The following is a 19,095-nucleotide window of genomic DNA, read 5'->3' as shown; positions in this document are numbered from 1 at the left end:
ACTAAAGGACGTTTATATAAAGCACCGACCTTATAAACATTACATGGTGGTTGTGGAAATGTCCCAAGAAACAGCGCCAACTTTTTAAGAACAGAGGAGGCTCCCAACCTGATCATACCCTGATGGCACTGCTAAAGCAGACCGACCATGGCTCCACCGTCGTTTAAAGCACCGTTACGGAATCACGGCCTCCACCATATCCATCGCCAAATGCCGGAGTAGACGTACAGCTTCCGCATCCGTACCCGGAAAGCCCCCTGTCATGCTGCTCCGCCACCATCCGCCACCAAGCACCATCGACCTGAATAACACGTCGTGTACACTGCGCTCTCTCTCTCTCTCTCTCTCTCCTGATATGGCCAGCAGCAAGCAGCAACCAAACCGAGTCCCGATTCATAAAACAGTTAAAACCATCCAACGACAGCCTTTCCCACTTTTGACCCAAAAATAAAACTGTTCAAGGTACCTACCACCATCACCCATCCACCACACCCAAAGCCGTTGCAGCTCTGGGAGTAAAGGGTCAAAGCCATTAGAAGAAATTTCCCAAACAGAGCCAGAGGAAAGAGTAGGAAACAAAAGCAATTGCCATTCAGCTCATCACATAATAAAAGATCCCAAGCAACACAAACAATCATATATAAAATGATCGTGACTCTCGCAGTTGTCGAAATTTCGTCTACAAAAGGCACCAACTAATCTTTGGAAGTGAACTACAAAAGGTCCCCAACGAGACAATTCCCAGAGAGAGAAAAAATAAGGTAAAGATAAAATAGCAATGCTCCTTAAGCGCTCTTATCGGCTTTGGCAGCAGTAGCCGCAGCTTGACCTCTGAGCCTACCGGTCCTCCTAGCAGCAATGAGACCAACCTTCTGGCCAGGAGGAGCATCGCGCCTGACCGTGCTAGCATGCCCAATGTGTTGGTGGTTACCTCCTCCGTGGGGATGCTCAACGGGGTTCATTGCCACACCACGAACCTTAGGCCAGCAGTTCCTCTTGACTCTGAATTTGTGGTAAGCATTGCCAGCCTTGAGGAGAGGCTTCTCAGTCCTCCCTCCACCAGCAACCTGCCCGATCATCGCTCGGCACCCACTTGGAACAATCTTCTTAGAACCGGAAGGGAGCTTGATTCTGCCATCCAATGCAAACAATGTGAGCTCGAAGGTTATTTAGCGAGCTTCACTTATTTGGTGTCGGAACTATAAAATATAACGTCTATGGGTGCACTAATATGACATCACAATCTGATAATGCAATCTCTAACCATAACGTGCACACCATGTCATCACAATATGAAGGTCACATCATGTCAATATACCTCATGTCATCAACTTCCTTTATTATGAAAGTACTTTTTCACTGTGTAGGACTCTTTAACTTAAATGTCAAACACAATTCCAAGTTCCAAAATTTCCCTTGTTCCATGAAAATAGTCAGGGATTGCCCCTTCCTCTCATAAGCATCACTGCCGCATTTATGTATGTAAAACATCACCTAATCTTCACTTTATCAACTCTACTATACCTACCCCTTCCAATTGGCTCCCATCCCCTTAGCAGTAGATGACTTCACATACAAAGCCAAGAAAACATGCAAGGAGTGACCCCCAGTACACGATAATAACAAACAATTTACTTGATGGAAAAAAGGAATGGTGGCATAGCATTGCAGTGGGCTAAAAGTCCACTGACTTCAACAATGTAGTCATATAAGCAAAGCATCGAAGACCATCCACAAATTGAACAAGATTGAAACTCCCCAACAGTTACAAGCTATTTTTCTTATCTCTGGGAACTAAAGATACAAAATTTCTTGTATGTGCGCATTACATGATCAGTTGCCTCACCATTGACATTTTCCCAATAGACTAATAACTTTAACAGCGAAGAACATGTTAAATTATCTCCTTTGGATGTGAGAGCATCGGATGAAGATGCAGAAACCCATACAATGAACATAAACAAGTTTATAACTTGACGATTGTGACCTTTTTCTTTCGGGGCCTTGCTGAAATACACCAACAAACACAATAGTGAAGCGAGAATAATCCCGCGATCAAGATAATCATCCGATGCTCTATTAAGTAAAGAAATCACCCCGCTATTCAGTTCTTACCCATACAAACAAATGCTCATTTCTAGTGAACACATCCGTGCTTCCATTGGGCCTACGAATAACACATCTTACTAAAGGTTGACCATTTCAAATCATAGAAGCAACAAACCGAAACGGCGAAAGAAAATCCCAAATCGTCGCGACCGGAGTTCGCCATATCGGCCCAAAGGTTCTTCAAAATGAAATCAACCACGAGCAAGAGCAACCCAACACTCCATCATGACTCGGACAATCACAATTCGTATCTGCCAGACGCTCTGTTCACTCCCACCTCATTCCCTCAGCTCAAGAACACTTAAAGGACAAGCTAATCCGATCCGATCCAAGAAAAAAAGCAGACAAAACGCACGCACCTGCTGGTGTCGTTGTCCGGGTTGTGGCTGATCACGATGGCGTAGTCCCCGGACGCCCTGGCGAAGACGCCGCGGTCGCCGACGTGGTGCTCGACGTTGCAGACGACGGCGCCCTCGGGGATCGACCGCAGCGGCAGGACGTTGCCGACGACGAGGGTGGCCTTCTTGCCGCAGTAGACGAACTGGCCGGTGTACATACCCTCGGCGGCGACGAAGAGCTCCTTCTGCTTCTTGTAGCGGAAGGGGTGGCGGAAGGCGACGCGGGCGAGCGGGGCGCCGCGGCCCGGGTCGTGGACGATCTCGGTGACGACGCCCTTCAGGTAGCCGTTGCGCTCGCCGAAGTCGAGGCTGCGGAAGCGGGCGGGGCCCTTGCGGTGGTGGGTGTGGGACTTGAAGACGGACCCGGCACCCTTCCTCTGCGCCCGGATGACCCGACCCATTCTCGCGGCGGCGGCGGCGGCGGCGGCGGCCGGGAGGCGTGCGTGCCTGTGTGTGCTGGTGCCGGGGAAGAAGAAGATGAAGGTGGTGAAGGCTTATTAGGGTTTGCGTGAGAGGCTTATATAGTGAAGAAGTTGTGTTTGGGCTTGAGTTGAGTGACTTGGGTTGGGCCTTCTTCTTTTGAGGTTTTGGGCTAAATGGGCCTATTTCTAGTTCGGGGGCTTTTATTTTTTTCTATGTTGGTTTTGATATTTAGGCCTCGTTTGATGGCCCGGATAAGAGTCGGGATCTCGTATGGTTTTTCATCTTAGAGGCGACCGATTTCAAGGTGGGCAGGTGGGTTTCTCGACTCCTGTGACCCGGTTCAAACATATCGAAATCGTGAACCGAACCGGATGGCTTCGGAACTGTTGGTTCTTCAACCGGCAGATTTAGATCAGATTCCCGGTTCTACCTAGGTCCATAATTTTTTTTGTAATAAAATATAGATATTGAATCGTTTCACTACAAAAATAAAATTTTGTGTAGATGATTATGTTGTTGTTTCTTCATGTTGAAATTTCAATTCTTTTTTAGTGCAAATATTTTTTTGTGTGATAAGGACCTAAAAATTTCAATTATTCATGTCACTGGAACAGCACTCGAGCATAGACGGAAGTAAGCGTCGGAGCAGAGAGTGAGGACGAGGAACACAAATTTTCGAATTCACGAGAAAGGGAGACATTTGCTTTGTCGAAGAAGGGCCAACCTTAATGTGCTCCGTCGGAACAGCCGCTTGATGAACGCTGAAGCAGCAACAATGAGTGTGGAGTAGCAAAATCTGATAGCGAAAGTAGAGATTCAAAATTTGAAAGTCTTCGCTGGAGAGAGGAAAGAGGGTTGGCTTTTCTTTCTTCTTCTAAGAAGGAAAGAACAAAGAAGAGGTGAGAGAATATAAGAGAGAGGAAATGAATGTGTGTAGAGGCGAGATAGGCGCAAGAGCTAGTATGCAGGCTAGAGAGAGTGTAAGAAGATTGTTTTTTGTGCAAAAGTTACATCTTAGTGAGCTAGCCCCGCAACTCCACGTGGCTCCAAGTGGCGCTTAATGAGTGGCCCGAGACTACGCTGACGTGGAGTCCCTGGACCACCTCATACTTCCTCCTGCTAATATTGCCAAGGATGTTTCATCTCTGCAGAAGCAGATGGCTATCCTACATCAAACTTTCGAATTTGACCGCACAGATTTTTGATAGCAATGTATTTAGAGGCCGGTTTGTTTCGAAAAGATTCACGGTTGATTAGTGATTAATCATGAAGGCAATGCCGATTCTCATTTTGTTAAGCTCTTTTCTTTCATGATTTTTTATAATCCATTCCGATTCCATCTCATCTCTTTTCTCGGATTTCTTATCCGACACTTTATCCGGACATATGCGGGCATATCCGGTCCGGAGGGCGCCCCAAGCAAAAGATACAATGACGGCTTTTCCTATCCGATCTATCAAAAGCTGCATTCCATCTTGAACTTTGGTATCCTATTTGGACACTGGAGATACAGTGTTAAAAAGGCCCAATTCCCTAAAAAACTCCTAACTTTAGCCTTTGTCCTAATTATATCCAAAATTTTTTTTTGTCTCATAAAAAACTCCAAACATTTACTTTTGTCCCAAATCTACCCAGTTAACTTTTCGTCCAATTTTTTAATATTACTTTTTTTATTTTTTCGAATTTTTTTATTTTTTCTTTTCTTTTCTTTTTCCTTTCCTTTTTTTTTTGTTTCACCTTCTGGCCGGTCGCCGGTCCGGCGACCGGCCAGAGGCGGGGGCCGGCAGGGCCGAGCCTCGCCGTGGCTCGGCCACTGGCGAGGCCGACCTTGCCAATAGCCGGCGGGGCCGAGCCTCGCCAGATCTGGCTAGAACTCGGCCTCGCCGGCGTTGGGCGAGGCCGACCTCGCTAATAGCCGCGGGGCCGAGCCTCGCCAGTGGCTCGGCCACGCCGGCCGCTGGCGAGGCCGACCTCGCCAATAGCCGGCGGGGGCCGACGGGGCGAGCCTTGCAGGTGGCTCGGCCACGCGGCCGGGCCAGCGGCCGACCTCGCCAATGGCCGGCAGGGGCCGACGGGGCCGACGGGGCGAGCCTTGCCGTGGCTCGGCCACGCCGGCGGCCGGGCGAGCCGACCTCGCCAATGGCCGCGGGGCAGGGCGTAGCCGAGCCTTGCAGTGGCTCGGCCACGCCGCCGTTGGCGAGGCCAACCTCGCTAGTTCTTGCGGGGGGCCTACCTCGCCAATGGCCGTGAAGGCCGAGTTCTCGCCGGATCCGGCGAGGCTCGGCCTCGCCGGCAAGCGGCGAGGCTCGGCCTCGCCGGCAACTGGCGAGGTCGGTCGAGGCTGAACCTCGCCATTCTTTGGGCGAGGCCAGACCTCGCCCGGTTCTCGCGGGGCGGTAGCCTCGCCGGATCCCAGCGAGAACTCGGCCACATCGGCCAGAAGGTGAAACAAAAAAAAAAGAAAAGGAAAGGAAAAAGAAAAGAAAAGAAAAAATAAAAAAAATTCGAAAAAATAAAAAATAATATTAAAAAATTGGACGAAAAGTTAACTGGGTATATTTGGGATAAAAGTAAAAGTTTGGGATTTTTTATGAGACAAAAAAAGTTCGAGATATAATTGGGATAAAGGTTAAAGTTGAGAATTTTTTAGGGCATTGGGCCGTGTTAAAAAGGAGCCTAAAGTTTAGGATTTGTTTTATGGTAGTAACGACAAAAATTAAAAGCGGCAATTTCAAATTTTTAAGGCTATCGAGTTAAGACAAACTTGCCCGAAAAAGGAACCAAGTCGAGCCCCATTCACGCCCGGGGACGTTGACTATCTACTCTTAGGACTTAGGAGTCACCTTCGCAAGGGCAAAACGGGGAAATCAGAGAAGCCGCGGGCCCCGCCAGTGGCTGACGTGGCACCGCCGCTTTTAGCTGGCGTGGCGAGGAGGAGCGTCTCCTGATGGAGACGTCCCCCCTCCCCCACGCACGCAATTTTTTGAAGCTCCCTCCTATTTTCCTCGCGTCGTCGTCGTCGTCGTCGTCTTCCTCGCTTTCCTCCTCCTCACGCTCCATCCCAAAAGCTCCACCACTCCTCCCGCGGAGACCTTGCACGGTCGCCGGAGCTCCGATCGACCTCGTCGAGTTCGAATCGTCGCCGCTCCCTTCCGGTGAGTTTCCCAGTTCGAGGAGAAGCAGCGCTTCCTGCGTCCCTCGCTTTCATACCGCATCTCTCTCTCTCTCTCTCTCTCTCTCTCTCTCTCTCTCTCTCTCTTGTGCGCGCTTGCTCGCTAGCAATTTGCTCGTGATCGGTGGGCGCCCGCTGCGGTTTCGAGGTGTTGGCCGAGCAGGAATCGCTTCCGTCGGGGCTGCGTCGTGTGCGGCGAGCGTGTCTAGACGTGGGATCATGCGTTTCCTTGTCCCTGGCGTCGTCGCCGAGCGCGTACGGTTGAGCTCGTTCTGGTTTTTTTTTTTTGCTTCTTTTTTGCTCCTTCTAGTTTTGCCGACGGACGTCATTGCGGAGCGCAAGCTCTCTCTCTCTCTCTCTCTGTGAATAGGAGCGTGCGAAGCAGACTCGGCCATGGATCCTGCGGCTTCGTTTTGGCGTCTTGAGTGGTTTCGGTGAAGGATCGATCGGACTGTGACCGGTGAAGTTTACTTCGCGACGATCGTTTTTTTGTTCTTTTTTTTTTTTTTGGTGGCCAGTTAGCTCTGTTGTTTAGTTTTGTTTTGTTTTCCGGTGGCTGGCTGGTTTAGAGCTGCATTCATCGAGAGCCGTTTAGCATTTTTGAAATGATGTTTGGCTGATCCTGCTCTCGGTGAATTGTTTTCCTATGACCGTGGGAGAACCCCGCTCCGTTACTTGGCGAATGTTGGTCGTAGACCCGAGCGAGGATTTTGGGCCATTGCGAAAATTGTTCTGAGCTTGTGTGATTACTGAGTGATTGATGCCCGAGGACGGAGAGAATTGATCTTTTCACGAGAGGTTTGGATAAATTTGGCAGCAGATGATGATGCTCTCATGTGTATTTCAATATCAATGTGATTTTGAGACGATCGGCATCCACAAAATTCGAAGTCGTTCCTACTTCCTAGTAAAATTTTACATTTTCTTTTTCCTCACAGGTCATCCGTTCTGTTGAGTGCCCTCCTTTTAGTTGTTTTTTTTTTTTGGCTCATTTCTGTTGTTTACTCCATGCCTCCTACCCGGGAGACTAGATAAGTCATTAAAAACAATTATGGATTGTGAACTTAGGAAGCAAATCCTGAAATGGACCGCCGGGGCTGGCCGTGGAAGAAGAAATCGTTGGGCAAGAGCCTGTCTGACAAACCGGTTGCCCCATCTGATCCTGCAATTACCTTGTCTAAAGCAGCATCCATAGGACATGAGGTATGCTCATTGAACTTGGGGTCGAAAGCATAATTTGGTAGGCATAAGAAAGCTGCCCATTCGTTGTTGTCAATTTCACTTATGCCAGGGAAGGGATCAAGGGAGTAGTCTTTTTATTTTTATTTTTAAAAAGTACATTTTAGCAAATTATCTTGTGCTCTTGGTCAAGTAACTCCTTCCTAAGTTTCTCTGTTTTCATGGCCAGGACTATGTAAAGGTGAACTATGTTCAGATATCCTTGGATTCATATAGGCATTTGAGTGGATTGGAAGATCATGTCACTGCACTGGAATCTCAAGTTACTACTTTGGAGTCTCAAGTTAAGGACTTGAATGAAAAGCTGTCTGCAGCTTATTTGGAGATTAGTTCAAAGGAGAATCTGGTCAAGCAACATGCCAAAGTTGCTGAAGAAGCTGTTTCAGGTCGAATCCCTAGTACTCAGCTTAGCTCTCTAAGTAGTTTATATAATCTCTCCATCTCTCTCTATCTCCACCCAATCATGCAGATAAGAGCGATAATTAGCACTCCCTCAATCAGATTTGGCAACGACTTTTGAAATGTTCACCTAGATTACTTCAGTGAACATATGAGTATGATAAAGCGATAGTTGTCCTTAACTCTCTTTAAACTTTTCAAAAAGGGGATCAAAATGCTTAACTGGTGTGGGGACCGGAAAGTGCATTAAGCAATAGAGTTCGTAATACCAAACTTTACGTAGGGTTTGACATGTTCAAAATTGTGGGGGCCCTAAATAGGTTAAACAACGTTACCTCAATTTTTCTCAGGATGGGAGAAGGCAGATGCAGAAGCCCTTGCACTGAGACAGCAACTTGAATCTACTATGCTGTTGAAGCTCACTGTTGAGGACCGGGCATCTCACCTGGATGGTGCTCTGAAGGAGTGCATGAGGCAGATAAGAAATGTCAAGGAGGAGAGTGAGAGAAACTTGCAAGAAGTAATTCGTACCAAAGCCAAGCAATGGGACGAAATGAAACTTGGTCTTGAGGCACAGGTAGCTGAATTAGATGGTCGACTTCTTCAGGCAACAGCAGAAAATGCTGCACTTTCCAGGTCATTACAGGAACATATTGATACAATATTAAGTGTCAATGAAGAAAAATCTCAAGCTAATTTGGAGATTGAAGTTCTTAAACGGGATATCAAGTTATATGAGAAGGACATGAACTCACTGAAATATGAGCTGCACATGGTTTCTAAAGAACTTGATATTAGAAATCAGGAGAAGAATATGAGCATGAAGTCAGCAGAAGCTTTAAACCACCAGCATCTGGAGGATGTCAGAATAATCTCCAAACTGGAAGCAGAATGCCAAAGACTACGTGGCCTCGTTCGCAAGAAATTGCCTGGTCCAGCTGCATTAGCTCAAATGAAGCTGGAAGTTGGGAGCTCAGGCCGAATCTCCAGTGAACCTTGGCTAAGGAAGAATACAGCTAGAAATCCTAGTTCTAGGTTGCCTCGTGAGCCTGAAATCTCCTTTGACCGTCCTCAGCAATGTTACAAAGAATCTGATTTTCTCAGTAAACATTTGCTGGCAACGGAAGAAGAATCAAAGATTTTGAAAGAAACTTTGGCTGCTCGTAACTCAGAATTGCAGGCTATGAGAAACATGTGTGCCAAAACAGTGGGCAGGCTGAAGAGCTTGGAGGCTCAGATTCAGGCAGTTGAACTGAAACGGTCCCCTGAGTCCAACATGGGTTTGGATATTGAAGAATTTTCAAGTCACGTTGCAGGCACCCCGCCAAGTGCCAGTTCTACTTGTGAAGATGGAATTGAAGGAGAAGGAAGCTCCTCTGAATCTTGGAGTCCGCATATCTGCAGCATGTCTTATTTGGAGAGTGCTAAGAGCATAGACAAATCTGATGAGCGGTCACGTGAGAGTGACAGACAATTAATGGATGACTTTCTTGAAATGGAGAAATTGGCCTGTTCATCTGATGATATATGTGTAAACACTTCTGCTGTTAGAAGTACAGGTTCTGCCGGCAAAGCAAATATAGAACGTGTAGCACCAGCAGATATTACAAATTCCAAGGGTGCGAATCCCCTTCCTAATCAGGATCCTGGCATAAATTCATCAGTGAATCAGGATGTGCCATACCCTAGTCCTCCAACCAGACAGCACAAGCCCCATAGAGAGGATTTGCAATTGCCCAATCTGCTCTCCAAAATCGGTATGATAATTGAGTCTCATGCTCCAGATGTTGATGTAGGAAAAGTTTTGCTAGATATAAAACATGCTGTAGAGATCCCAGATTCTCCATTACTTCATTCAATCGGTCCTATCTCAGAGGAAGTTCATCCAAGTGATAGATATGGTCAGCATCCTACTGCTGAAGATACAGTGAAAACTGCAGAGAGTGTGATATCAGTCATTCCGGGGAGCCCTAAGACTAGCAACATAAATATCAGAAAGCAAAACCTTGAAAAGGCAGTTTCTCAGATACACGACTTTGTATTTTCTCTAGGCAAGGAAGCAGCCTTATGCCAGGATTTTTCCAGTTATGAGCAGGGGTTGGAAAAGATGATACAATCTTTCTCCACCTCTGTTGAGAACCTTGCATGCAACAACTTAACCTCGGCTGACTTTGTTATTGAACTTTCAGATATTGTTGGTAAAGCTAGTGAACTAAAATCTGGCATCATTAACTACACAGGTCCTGAGGGAGATACTAGTGATGGAGAATGCATAGATAAGGTTGCTTTGCTGGAGAGTAAGGTCGTTCAAGAAAAGCTTTCAGGAAATACATATACAGTTGAATGTGGCAATATCCCTTCTACTTCTAATATCGAGGATTACAGCAAGGGATTTCAAGAAGAAAAAATGGGCTCCCAGGTTGGATCGAAGGTTGCATCTTTCAAGAATTTAAAGGAGGACTTGAACCCATTCAAGTCAGAGAAAGAACACGATGTATCAGGCATAGCTAGGTGCACTGATCTTGAGACTACAAAGCTTCGGCTGCTGGAAAAAGAGAAGGTTCTTACAGGACTGAAATTGCAGTTAGAATCATGTCAAAACTCACGCAGCTTAGCAGAGGTTCAGCTAAAATGCATGACAGAGTCTTACAAATCATTAGAAATGCGGGCACATGATTTGGAAGCTGAAGTGAAACTTTTACGTGACAAGATTGAGAAGTTAGAGGAGGAACTTGCTGAAGAAAAACACCATCATCAGGAAACTCAATCTAGGTGTGAGGATCTTCAGCAGAAAATCAAAAGGTTGGAATTTGTTGCCTCACCTTAATTTGTCCTGGGGTTTGAACTTACAAACTAAAAAATAATCATTATTCATTTTGAAGATAGGCTTTTTGAAAAGAGGTGGCTCCCTGTTCTTTTAGGGCTTGAGGTCAGATATGACCCACATTTAGACCCAGGACTTGTGGATTGCTGTTTTCTCCTGCTTGTGCCCTATAACCATAGGTATATATTGGTTAAGTCATCAGAGTTCCTTCAAGGTTAAAAAAATCTTAAAAGAAATGTCTTGCAATTTCTTAGTTGGATAAGGCCCTCGGATCAGAGTCTGATAAAAATGATGCCTATTTCCAGAAATAAATGTCATGCTTGTGCAATATCAAATGTTGTAAGTGAGCTAGCTTGCATCGCTCCTGAGTAATTGTTATGCTATTCAGGCTCCTAACTTCATACATTGGCGGCATAACTTGTTTTTCATCATGAAGCTTTTTTTTGAACTTGATGTCCAAAGTATATCTTACATGTCCTTTATCTCTTTTCAAAGGAAGGAGAACTGCACAACATGCTCATCATCTGCAGTAGATCTTGACAGCAAGAGCAAACAGGTATGGTAGATTCACCTAATCTTAGGTAGCTATAGTCATCCTTAGACTTGCTTCTTATCTTCAGGAAGTTAAAATGGAAAGAGTCATTAGTATACACATGCATATTATTGCAAGGAGAGTACTATGCGGAGGCATTTATAAGTTGCTCTCGGAGCTCCACACATATTCGATATACACATACATTTAGGATCATGAGGAATATGACCACAATTTTGTCACTGTCTACTAGTGGCTGTTAATTTGCTCTTGTTGTTTTATATTTTGTTTGTGGACTATGGATCAGATGCCTCGCCAACGGATATGTCTGTGAAATGGATCTTTCTTTGTTCAAAATCCATTGATAGGACAAACTCCACTGTGTCATTAGATGGTAGTCAACATTACCAGTTGCTGTTTTCAACCCTGCTAACAAAATAGATCGGCTTCATATTTAAGTGCAGACTGCTAAGCATTGATATTTTAAAGATGCAAATGTTTTTGATCTCCAATTTTCTTTCCAGTCCCGATACTATTCAATGACTACATCCAGAGATGTAAATAATCGATTTCGTGATTGAAAGGTGTGAATGCATGTTTTCCGGTCTGTCAGCAATTTTGCAGCCTTTTAATGTTTCTCCAACACTATGGCAGGAGAAGGAGATAGCCGCAGCAGCACTGAAGCTTGCAGAGTGTCAAGAGACCATTCATCTTCTAAGCAAGCAACTGACGGCTCTGCAACCCCACCCAGAGAGCTAGGCCTCTCAATTTGATGAGAAGCAAAAGGAGGAAAGCTTGTAGAGGCTAAAAGCCGAGACGACATCATTTTGATCAAAAATGAAAAATGCTGCCTCAACAGATTAGATGAATATGATCAAAGCTGAACTGTGTAGTGTTGATCCCAGTGAGTGGCGAGCATTGATTGAAGAGCCCTCCTGATTTCCGTTCCGATTAGTTTCCACTCTCTGGAAATGCAAGACTCTTATGGGGTGAGTTTGATTCCATCTCGAGTATTAGACCAATGTTTCCCATACTTAGTTAAAGAATGCAAAGTAATATGCCTTTTTCCCACTAATCAAGTTGGAGCTAAAAAGCTTGTTCCCGGATGGCCAAATGAACATGCTAATTCACATCATCTGCAGCCTCGCTAGCACGCCATCGATAGAGGTTTGACAGACTTCTATCGTAGTCCATTCTCATAGCACCTTGCTCTGACTTTAGCTACCATAAGAACTGTGGAATCGTACCCATCAATTTACAATTTCTGCTCGACACGTTCAAGATATTAACGCGTTTGTCGATCAATCTCATATTATATTGATGGGGACGAGCTACAACCACTGATCTTGTCAGTTTCGTTGTATAACTGGGGTCCTGTAATTGCTTGCTAGCTCTTTCTCGGGTGTATGGACATTAAAAGCTGGCCTTAGTGATTATCGGTGCCAAGTGGAAGGGCCATCGCTCGACGAATAAAAGTTACTTTTAGTATAACAGGCCAATCTTTCCTTAAAGAGTTCACATCGATGGGAATGTTTGGCATCTCGATTTCGGCTCTTTGCCTTTTGGGGTCGTAAATTGTTTTTAAGGGTTGGGTGGTGGGCTGGGTTCAGAATGTTGTGAAATAATTCAGTCCTGTGAGTGTTGAGGCATTTAAGAGGATCTTTCCTTAGTACGAAAGGATCGGGAATGCACCTGGTGTACCAAATATGGAGCCACGGTGACTCACATTGGACACCCTTTTCACCATCATGAAAGTATGTATTTGCTATGTAGGCTATTATTTAACTGAGCCTAGATGTATGAATTAGCTTTACATTCCGTAATTAATGAGTGGATTATACGGTTTCAAACTTAATTTTGAAATTATTCCCTAAAGTCTTCAATCTTGGATCTGTCACACCATCGAAGATAAGGCGCCCTTGAGAAAACTTTGTACAAATAATTTATGGGTGATGCGGTGGATAGAACCTCTTTAGTACAGAAAGTTCACGGCTGATATGGTAATGCAACGGTGTTAGGCTTTCATGCATGATTGATAAGCTAGAAGCATAAGTGCATTTTGTGGCTTATGATCACGTATTTTTCTTTAAACACTAGAAGAGGAGCTATTCAGTGACTACTAGTCTTGGAGTACAAGAGTGAAAGATATGCACACATCACCCATGAAAAATGCAATGACGAATTTATAGGGGGCCGGTTGGGGCTACTTCCGCTAAGTAGATGGTGTAAATTTTTAGTAATTTTGTACTATCACGTTCAAAAACCCTTAGACTCGACTAATCCTCGCGAATTTAAATAAATCGCCGTCTGTCGGTGCGTGGTGACATTTACGACAGGCCTTGGACAAGCCTTGGCTTGTGTATCACGATTGTGCGACGGCTGCATAAGATACTTTGAGGAAATATTACCAAAAAAGTCATAAACCGATTGTGTGGATACTAATTTAGTCATGAACCCTTTAATTTAGCCAATTTAATCATAAAATTTTTGCCAATTTTTCTAGATGGAAACGCTGGCCGTCCTACATGGCATGGCATGACATAGCCGGCGATGATGTAAACAATTTTGCAATTTTTTTTTATGTTTTTGTTTATTTTGCTATTTATATTTTTTTCATTGCGCGCGATGCCTTGCCCAGATGTGGGTGGGGCCGTCGCGCCCTTGCCCACGATCGATGAGAGCCTGGGTGAGGGCCGTGATCCTTGCTAGCAGCCGGCAAGGACTTCTAGATTTTTGTACCATCGCTGGCCACAATAAAAAAAAAATTCCAACAATTGTAAAAATCGTCCGATTTTCGGTCAAAATTGGCCGAAAGAATTAAATCGAAAAATTGTCAAAATATTTATGACTAAAATAAACAAATTGAAAGGTTTATGACTAAATTGACATTTATACAATAAATTTAAGGCTTTCTTGATAGTATTCCGCATACTTCAACGTACAGTACCGAGTGCAGAAGAACAAAAGCCTGAGAAGACTTAGGAGACACAAACAGCTGAGATGAATTTCGGGAGACAAGGTGTTCGGGACATGTTCGCGGCCCGACTTGGGCGAGTTGGGAAGATTTCCAGAGTTCGGCCATTGAAATTGTGTGGCGAGCAAGAAGAGCTCGAGAAGTCAAAGTGAAGGAGACGAAGAAGGGCAAAACCCTCGACATAATCAAAGAAGGTCTCTCTCCTTTCTCGCAGTTTCCGAGCCTAACAACATGTCCTGTCCCCTCCGTCTCACATCTTCACCGAACTCATTCCTCCAAACATTGCCACAGCAGAGAGAGAGAGAGAGAGAGAGAGAGAGAGAGAGAGAGGAATAAATCTACGTAAAGAAGATATGCAGTGAATCGATGAGGACTGTTTTCAGCCATAAGAGTGAGTTAAAAAACAAAAGGAAATCTGACCTTTGCAGATTGGCAGACGAAGTCAAAATGCTGAGGCCATCAGCATCTCAGAGATTCACAGAAATCGATAATTTAACTTATTGGGGAAAGATACCTGAGAGAATAGCACAGAAGACAGGTAACATGCCTCCCCTCTTTGTTACATTAAACGATCTTTTGTGTAAGAATGACCCATTCTGATGGTGAGGGTCATCTGTGTGTGTTCTATTTTAGAAACTCATGCATGATGGCGCTTTTATTTATTTTAAGAAAAAGGGATAATGACACAATCAGTCGCTCAATTTTAACCTAATGCGCAATGTGATTCTTGAACTTATAATTTGTTCAATGTGGTCCCAAAACTTTAACCCTGTATAATGTAGTCCTTGAACTTTTAATTTGTTCATGTGGTCTCTAAACTTTGGGTATATATTCAAATTAGTCATTCAACTATATGAAAATGTTCAATATTATACAGTCCAGGGACTATATTGAATATGCATCAAACGTTTATGGACTATATTGAACAAATTAAAAGTTTAAGGATGACATTACATATTGGGTTAGAGTTTAGAGATCACATTGAATAAATTAAAAATTCAGGGACTACATTGCACATTAGGCCGGAGTTTAGGGACCATTAATGTCATTTTCCTTAAGAAAAATCACAACATGCCGCGATTATCAAGAAGTTTTTACGCAAGCGATTTTATCCACCCCTAATTTTAGGATTTTAATCACTCACTCTCTCACTAACCACCAAATTTAAGCAGGATAAGACCACTTGTGAAAAAGAACTAGGATAAGACCACTTGTGAAAAAGAACTTTATTATGACCGTATGTGCTATAATTACGCTTTTTTTTTCAAAGGTATAAAATACAATATGCGAGGTTTTCAACGGGTTCAATGTTTTGAGAAAATCGACTCACTTAATTAACAATTAGTAGGTACAAAAGTTTATACTTACACCATTCCAACTGGGAAAAGTGTTATATTAGTAAGCACTGAGCAATTGCTAATTTATTATGTTAAATAAGGCATATTGAATGCCGGAGTCTACGCATTAATAAAATGTAAATGCTTAAGATATAAATTTTTCTTATTTGATTGCGTAATAAGCACTCTAAAAACATCTGTTTACGATATACTAGATAAAAGATTGAAAATTTATGCATTTCAATTGGCAAATGATCACTTAAAAGCCTTTCATCTATCAAAAGGTCAAGAGACAAAAGAGGATAAGTTCTAGAATACTAATACTATCAATGCGTAACGCGAAGGAAAATTGTCCAAAAACTCCTATTGTACAATGGACAAATCATGGGAAAAGTGCCAAAAAAGTCCTAAACCTTTTGCATTAGTGCCAATTTAGTCCTAAACCTTTTTTTGGTGCCAATTCAGTCATAAACATTTTGCATTGGTGCCAATTTAGTCCTAAACCTTTTTTTGGTGCCAATTAAGTCCTACATCTTTTAAATTGGTGCCAATTCAGTCCTAAACCTTTTGTTTTTGTGCCAATTTAGTCCTTCCGGCCAATTTTGACCGGAATTTGCCGACGTGGACGCCTGCCGGCCGGCAGCCGGTCACCGGCGCCGACGTGGACAACTATAATATTATTTTAATATTTTTTTGAATTTTTATTTTTTTCCTTTTTTTCTTTTTTTTTTCCACTTTTTTTTTTTGGTTGTCTCCCTCCTTGCTCTGGCCGGTCGCCGGACCGGCCAGAGGCCGGCAAGCTCGACCTCGCCGGCCACTGGCGACGGCGGCCTCGCCCAGTGAGGGCAAGCCTCGCCTTGGTCGGGCGAGGCTTGACCTCGCCAGATCCGGCGAGGTCGGGCCTCGCCCGACCATGGCGAGGCTCGCCCTTGCCGGGCGAGGCCGCCGTCGCCAGTGGCCGGCGAGGTCGAGCTTGCCGGCCTTTGGCCTCTGGCCGGTCGCCGGACCGGCGACCGGCCAGAGCAAGGAGGAAGATAACCAAAAAAAAAAAGTGGAAAAAAAAGAAAAAAAAGGAAAAAAATAAAAATTCAAAAATAAAATAATATTATAGTTGTCCACGTCGGCGCCGGTGACCGGCCGCCGGCCGGCAGGCGTCCACGTCGGCAAATTCCGGTCAAAATTGGTCGGAAGGACTAAATTGGCACAAAAACAAAAGGTTTAGGACTGAATTGGCACCAATTTAAAAGGTTTAGGACTTAATTGGCACCAAAAAAAGGTTTAGGACTAAATTGGCACCAATGCAAAAGGTTTAGGACTGAATTGGCACCAAAAAAAGGTTTCGGACCAAATTGGCACTAATGCAAAAGGTTTAGGACTTTTTTGGCACTTTTCCTGACAAATCATTTATAAACTTTTTAATTTGGCCAAACTTTTTGACAATTTGTCAATTTAGTCATTTCAGCTAAATTTGGCCGACATTCGATGACGTGGACGTTGACTATCCTACGTGGCATAGCCAGTGCTAACGTGGACTATTTTTTTGAAATTTTTTTTAACAAATTTTTTTATATTATTTGCTTTTTTTTTTAACTGTTCTTCTTGATGGCTGTAAGACCCTCACCGACTATATGCAAGGCGAAGGCCATTGTGGCCCTCACCTCACATAGACCTAGTGAGGGCTTTACGGCCCTCAATTGTGGCTGGTGAGAGTCGTCGGCCATCGCCGAGGCCCTGGCAATCCCCCCCGGCCATTTCAGAAAGAAGAACATTAAAAATAGAATAAAATAAAAAAAAATTAGAATTTTTTTTTATTTTATTCTATTTTTAATGTTCTTCTCTCTTTTTATAAAAATTGCAAAAAATATCTACTTCTGCGCCAGTTATGCTACATAGGACCGCCGGTGTTCATGTCATTGATTTACCAAAATTGATAAATTGTCAAAAGGTTTAAAATTAAATTGACCAACTTGAAAAGTTTATGACTAAACTGGTCGCCGTATAATAGATTGATGACTTTTTGAATAATTATCCTTAGGAGGCTATCCAACGGTCCAATGCACAAAAAAGTCTTTTGCTAGCATAAAGACAATATTAAATTATGAAACGTCCTTGGTCAACTTCAAAAAGGCAGAAGAGAAAGAGGACGAGCAACAATGCTGGTTACCTGAATGCATTATTGTCACCCGATCCCACGTTAATGCCTGTCCTGTCAACAAACCCAATAAGAAAAGCTAATCGAGCCACGCAAGTGTTGATTTAGCAAAAGATGTGTGCTGTATGGAGTAAGACAGACATTGATATTTGATTCACACAGAGCATGCGTAGACACGAACAAACTGGAGGGTTCGTCGTAGTGTATTTATTGGTGTGAGAATCAGAAACCCAATTTTGGTGAAGGAGGATGACTTCGAGATGTGAAAGATTATGGCTTTTCATCCATAATTCAAAATAGCCATGTGGGATTTGTCTCCCATATCAGAAGTTAGGAACCTCCTCCAGCAAGCAAGTTCTTCAATAGTAATCTCTTCAGTCAACTCAATTACTCAACCTGAAACATTAACATTGGACCATTTACTACTATTCAATCTTTCTTTTAAAGGGGGTTACACAGGGTATCCATATGTAACCGGAGGTCTGCCTTGGATCGTTGGTGGTGATTACACAGGGTACCTCATCAAAGCAGAGATAGCATAAGCTACCAACAGGGGCCTTTGCCGCCTGTCCGCTAGCATGTTGATGGCGGGCTACAAAGATGAGTTTCTTATAAGGTGAAATAAACCCGTTTTCAAAGATTGTGTTGTTCTTGGATGCCGATAAGAGAAAACTGATTGAAGAAAAATAAACCCGTTTTCCAAAACTCCCTCCACCCTAGTTTTGGTGAACACGCTTCTATGTAACACTCAGGTAAACTTAACGTAATGAAACACACAAAAAAAGTTCAAATCCTAACTCTAACTCTCGAGCATCATCAGCCCACGCCGCCTCTCTCTCTCTCTCAATAAATACTCTCTCTCTCTCTCTCTCAATAAATAGGGTTATTGAGGTGTAAACTTTCCTGAAAGAATCCACCGATACTCAGAGCATGACACAGTGGTCAATAAGTTTATAAAAGTAATACAAGCGTCATCTTAATGTGTCTAAGTGTACTAAAATGGATAGAGAGAGTCGATTGTTGTGCCGGATACATTAATTTTCAGTATATGAATGGAAAGTCACTCGCTTACGTGCCAAACTCGATTAAACTCGACCAAGCAATGTATTAACATCTCGTGTGCATGTCGATATGTGGAAAACTACGTGAGACAACGGACAAAAAATGCTGTAAACACTCCTTTGAGACTAGAATTGTACCTCCACAAGTTATAGCAAACTAATAACATTCTGATAGAAACAAAACTCGGGACCGGAGACTTGCTCTTCGCGTGTCTGAGTCATTGCTGGGCATGAACTCCTCCGCTTCGAGTTACATTACTCTCTTCAAACAAACTTGTTTCTATCGCCTCGTTCCTTTGCCGAGATTGATCTAGCTTAAATGGTAAACTGGAATTGCCTTCTAACATATATACTCAAAACTGTCGGGTCCGAACCATGTGGCGATTCTTTCAGGCCTTTCACGTCTCAAGCTAAACTTTCCCAAGAGGGAGAACTATTTTCTCTACGCGGTGAAAGACTGATGCTTTGACAACAA

At 43.7% G+C, this 19,095-nt stretch overlaps 2 protein-coding genes across 2 annotated transcripts; one reads left to right on the top strand and one right to left on the bottom strand.

Moving 5' to 3' along the window:
* Positions 1 to 567: 567 nt before the first annotated feature.
* LOC115686753 (60S ribosomal protein L8-3-like) lies at positions 568 to 3,000 on the bottom strand. Its single transcript, XM_030612151.2, has 2 exons — positions 2,469 to 3,000; positions 568 to 1,131 (listed from the first exon to the last, which is right to left on the bottom strand). The coding sequence occupies exons 1-2, from the start codon at positions 2,906 to 2,908 to the stop codon at positions 786 to 788; spliced, it is 786 nt and encodes a 261-aa protein (XP_030468011.1). The 5' UTR covers positions 2,909 to 3,000; the 3' UTR covers positions 568 to 785.
* Positions 3,001 to 5,931: 2,931 nt separating this feature from the next.
* LOC115665019 (filament-like plant protein 4) lies at positions 5,932 to 12,171 on the top strand. Its single transcript, XM_030586897.2, has 6 exons — positions 5,932 to 6,085; positions 7,171 to 7,305; positions 7,511 to 7,727; positions 8,091 to 10,542; positions 11,060 to 11,120; positions 11,751 to 12,171. Exons 2-6 carry the CDS (start codon positions 7,186 to 7,188, stop codon positions 11,853 to 11,855), a joined length of 2,955 nt encoding a protein of 984 aa, XP_030442757.1. The 5' UTR covers positions 5,932 to 6,085; positions 7,171 to 7,185; the 3' UTR covers positions 11,856 to 12,171.
* The last annotated feature ends 6,924 nt before the right edge of the window (positions 12,172 to 19,095 follow it).

Source organism: Syzygium oleosum, unplaced genomic scaffold (genome assembly GCF_021117445.2).
Source record: "Syzygium oleosum isolate NSW1041296 unplaced genomic scaffold, Sole_v2.1 Sole_v2.08, whole genome shotgun sequence".
In the NCBI taxonomy this organism is placed as follows: Eukaryota; Viridiplantae; Streptophyta; class Magnoliopsida; order Myrtales; family Myrtaceae; genus Syzygium; species Syzygium oleosum.
This window is presented reverse-complemented; position numbering and strand designations above follow the sequence as displayed.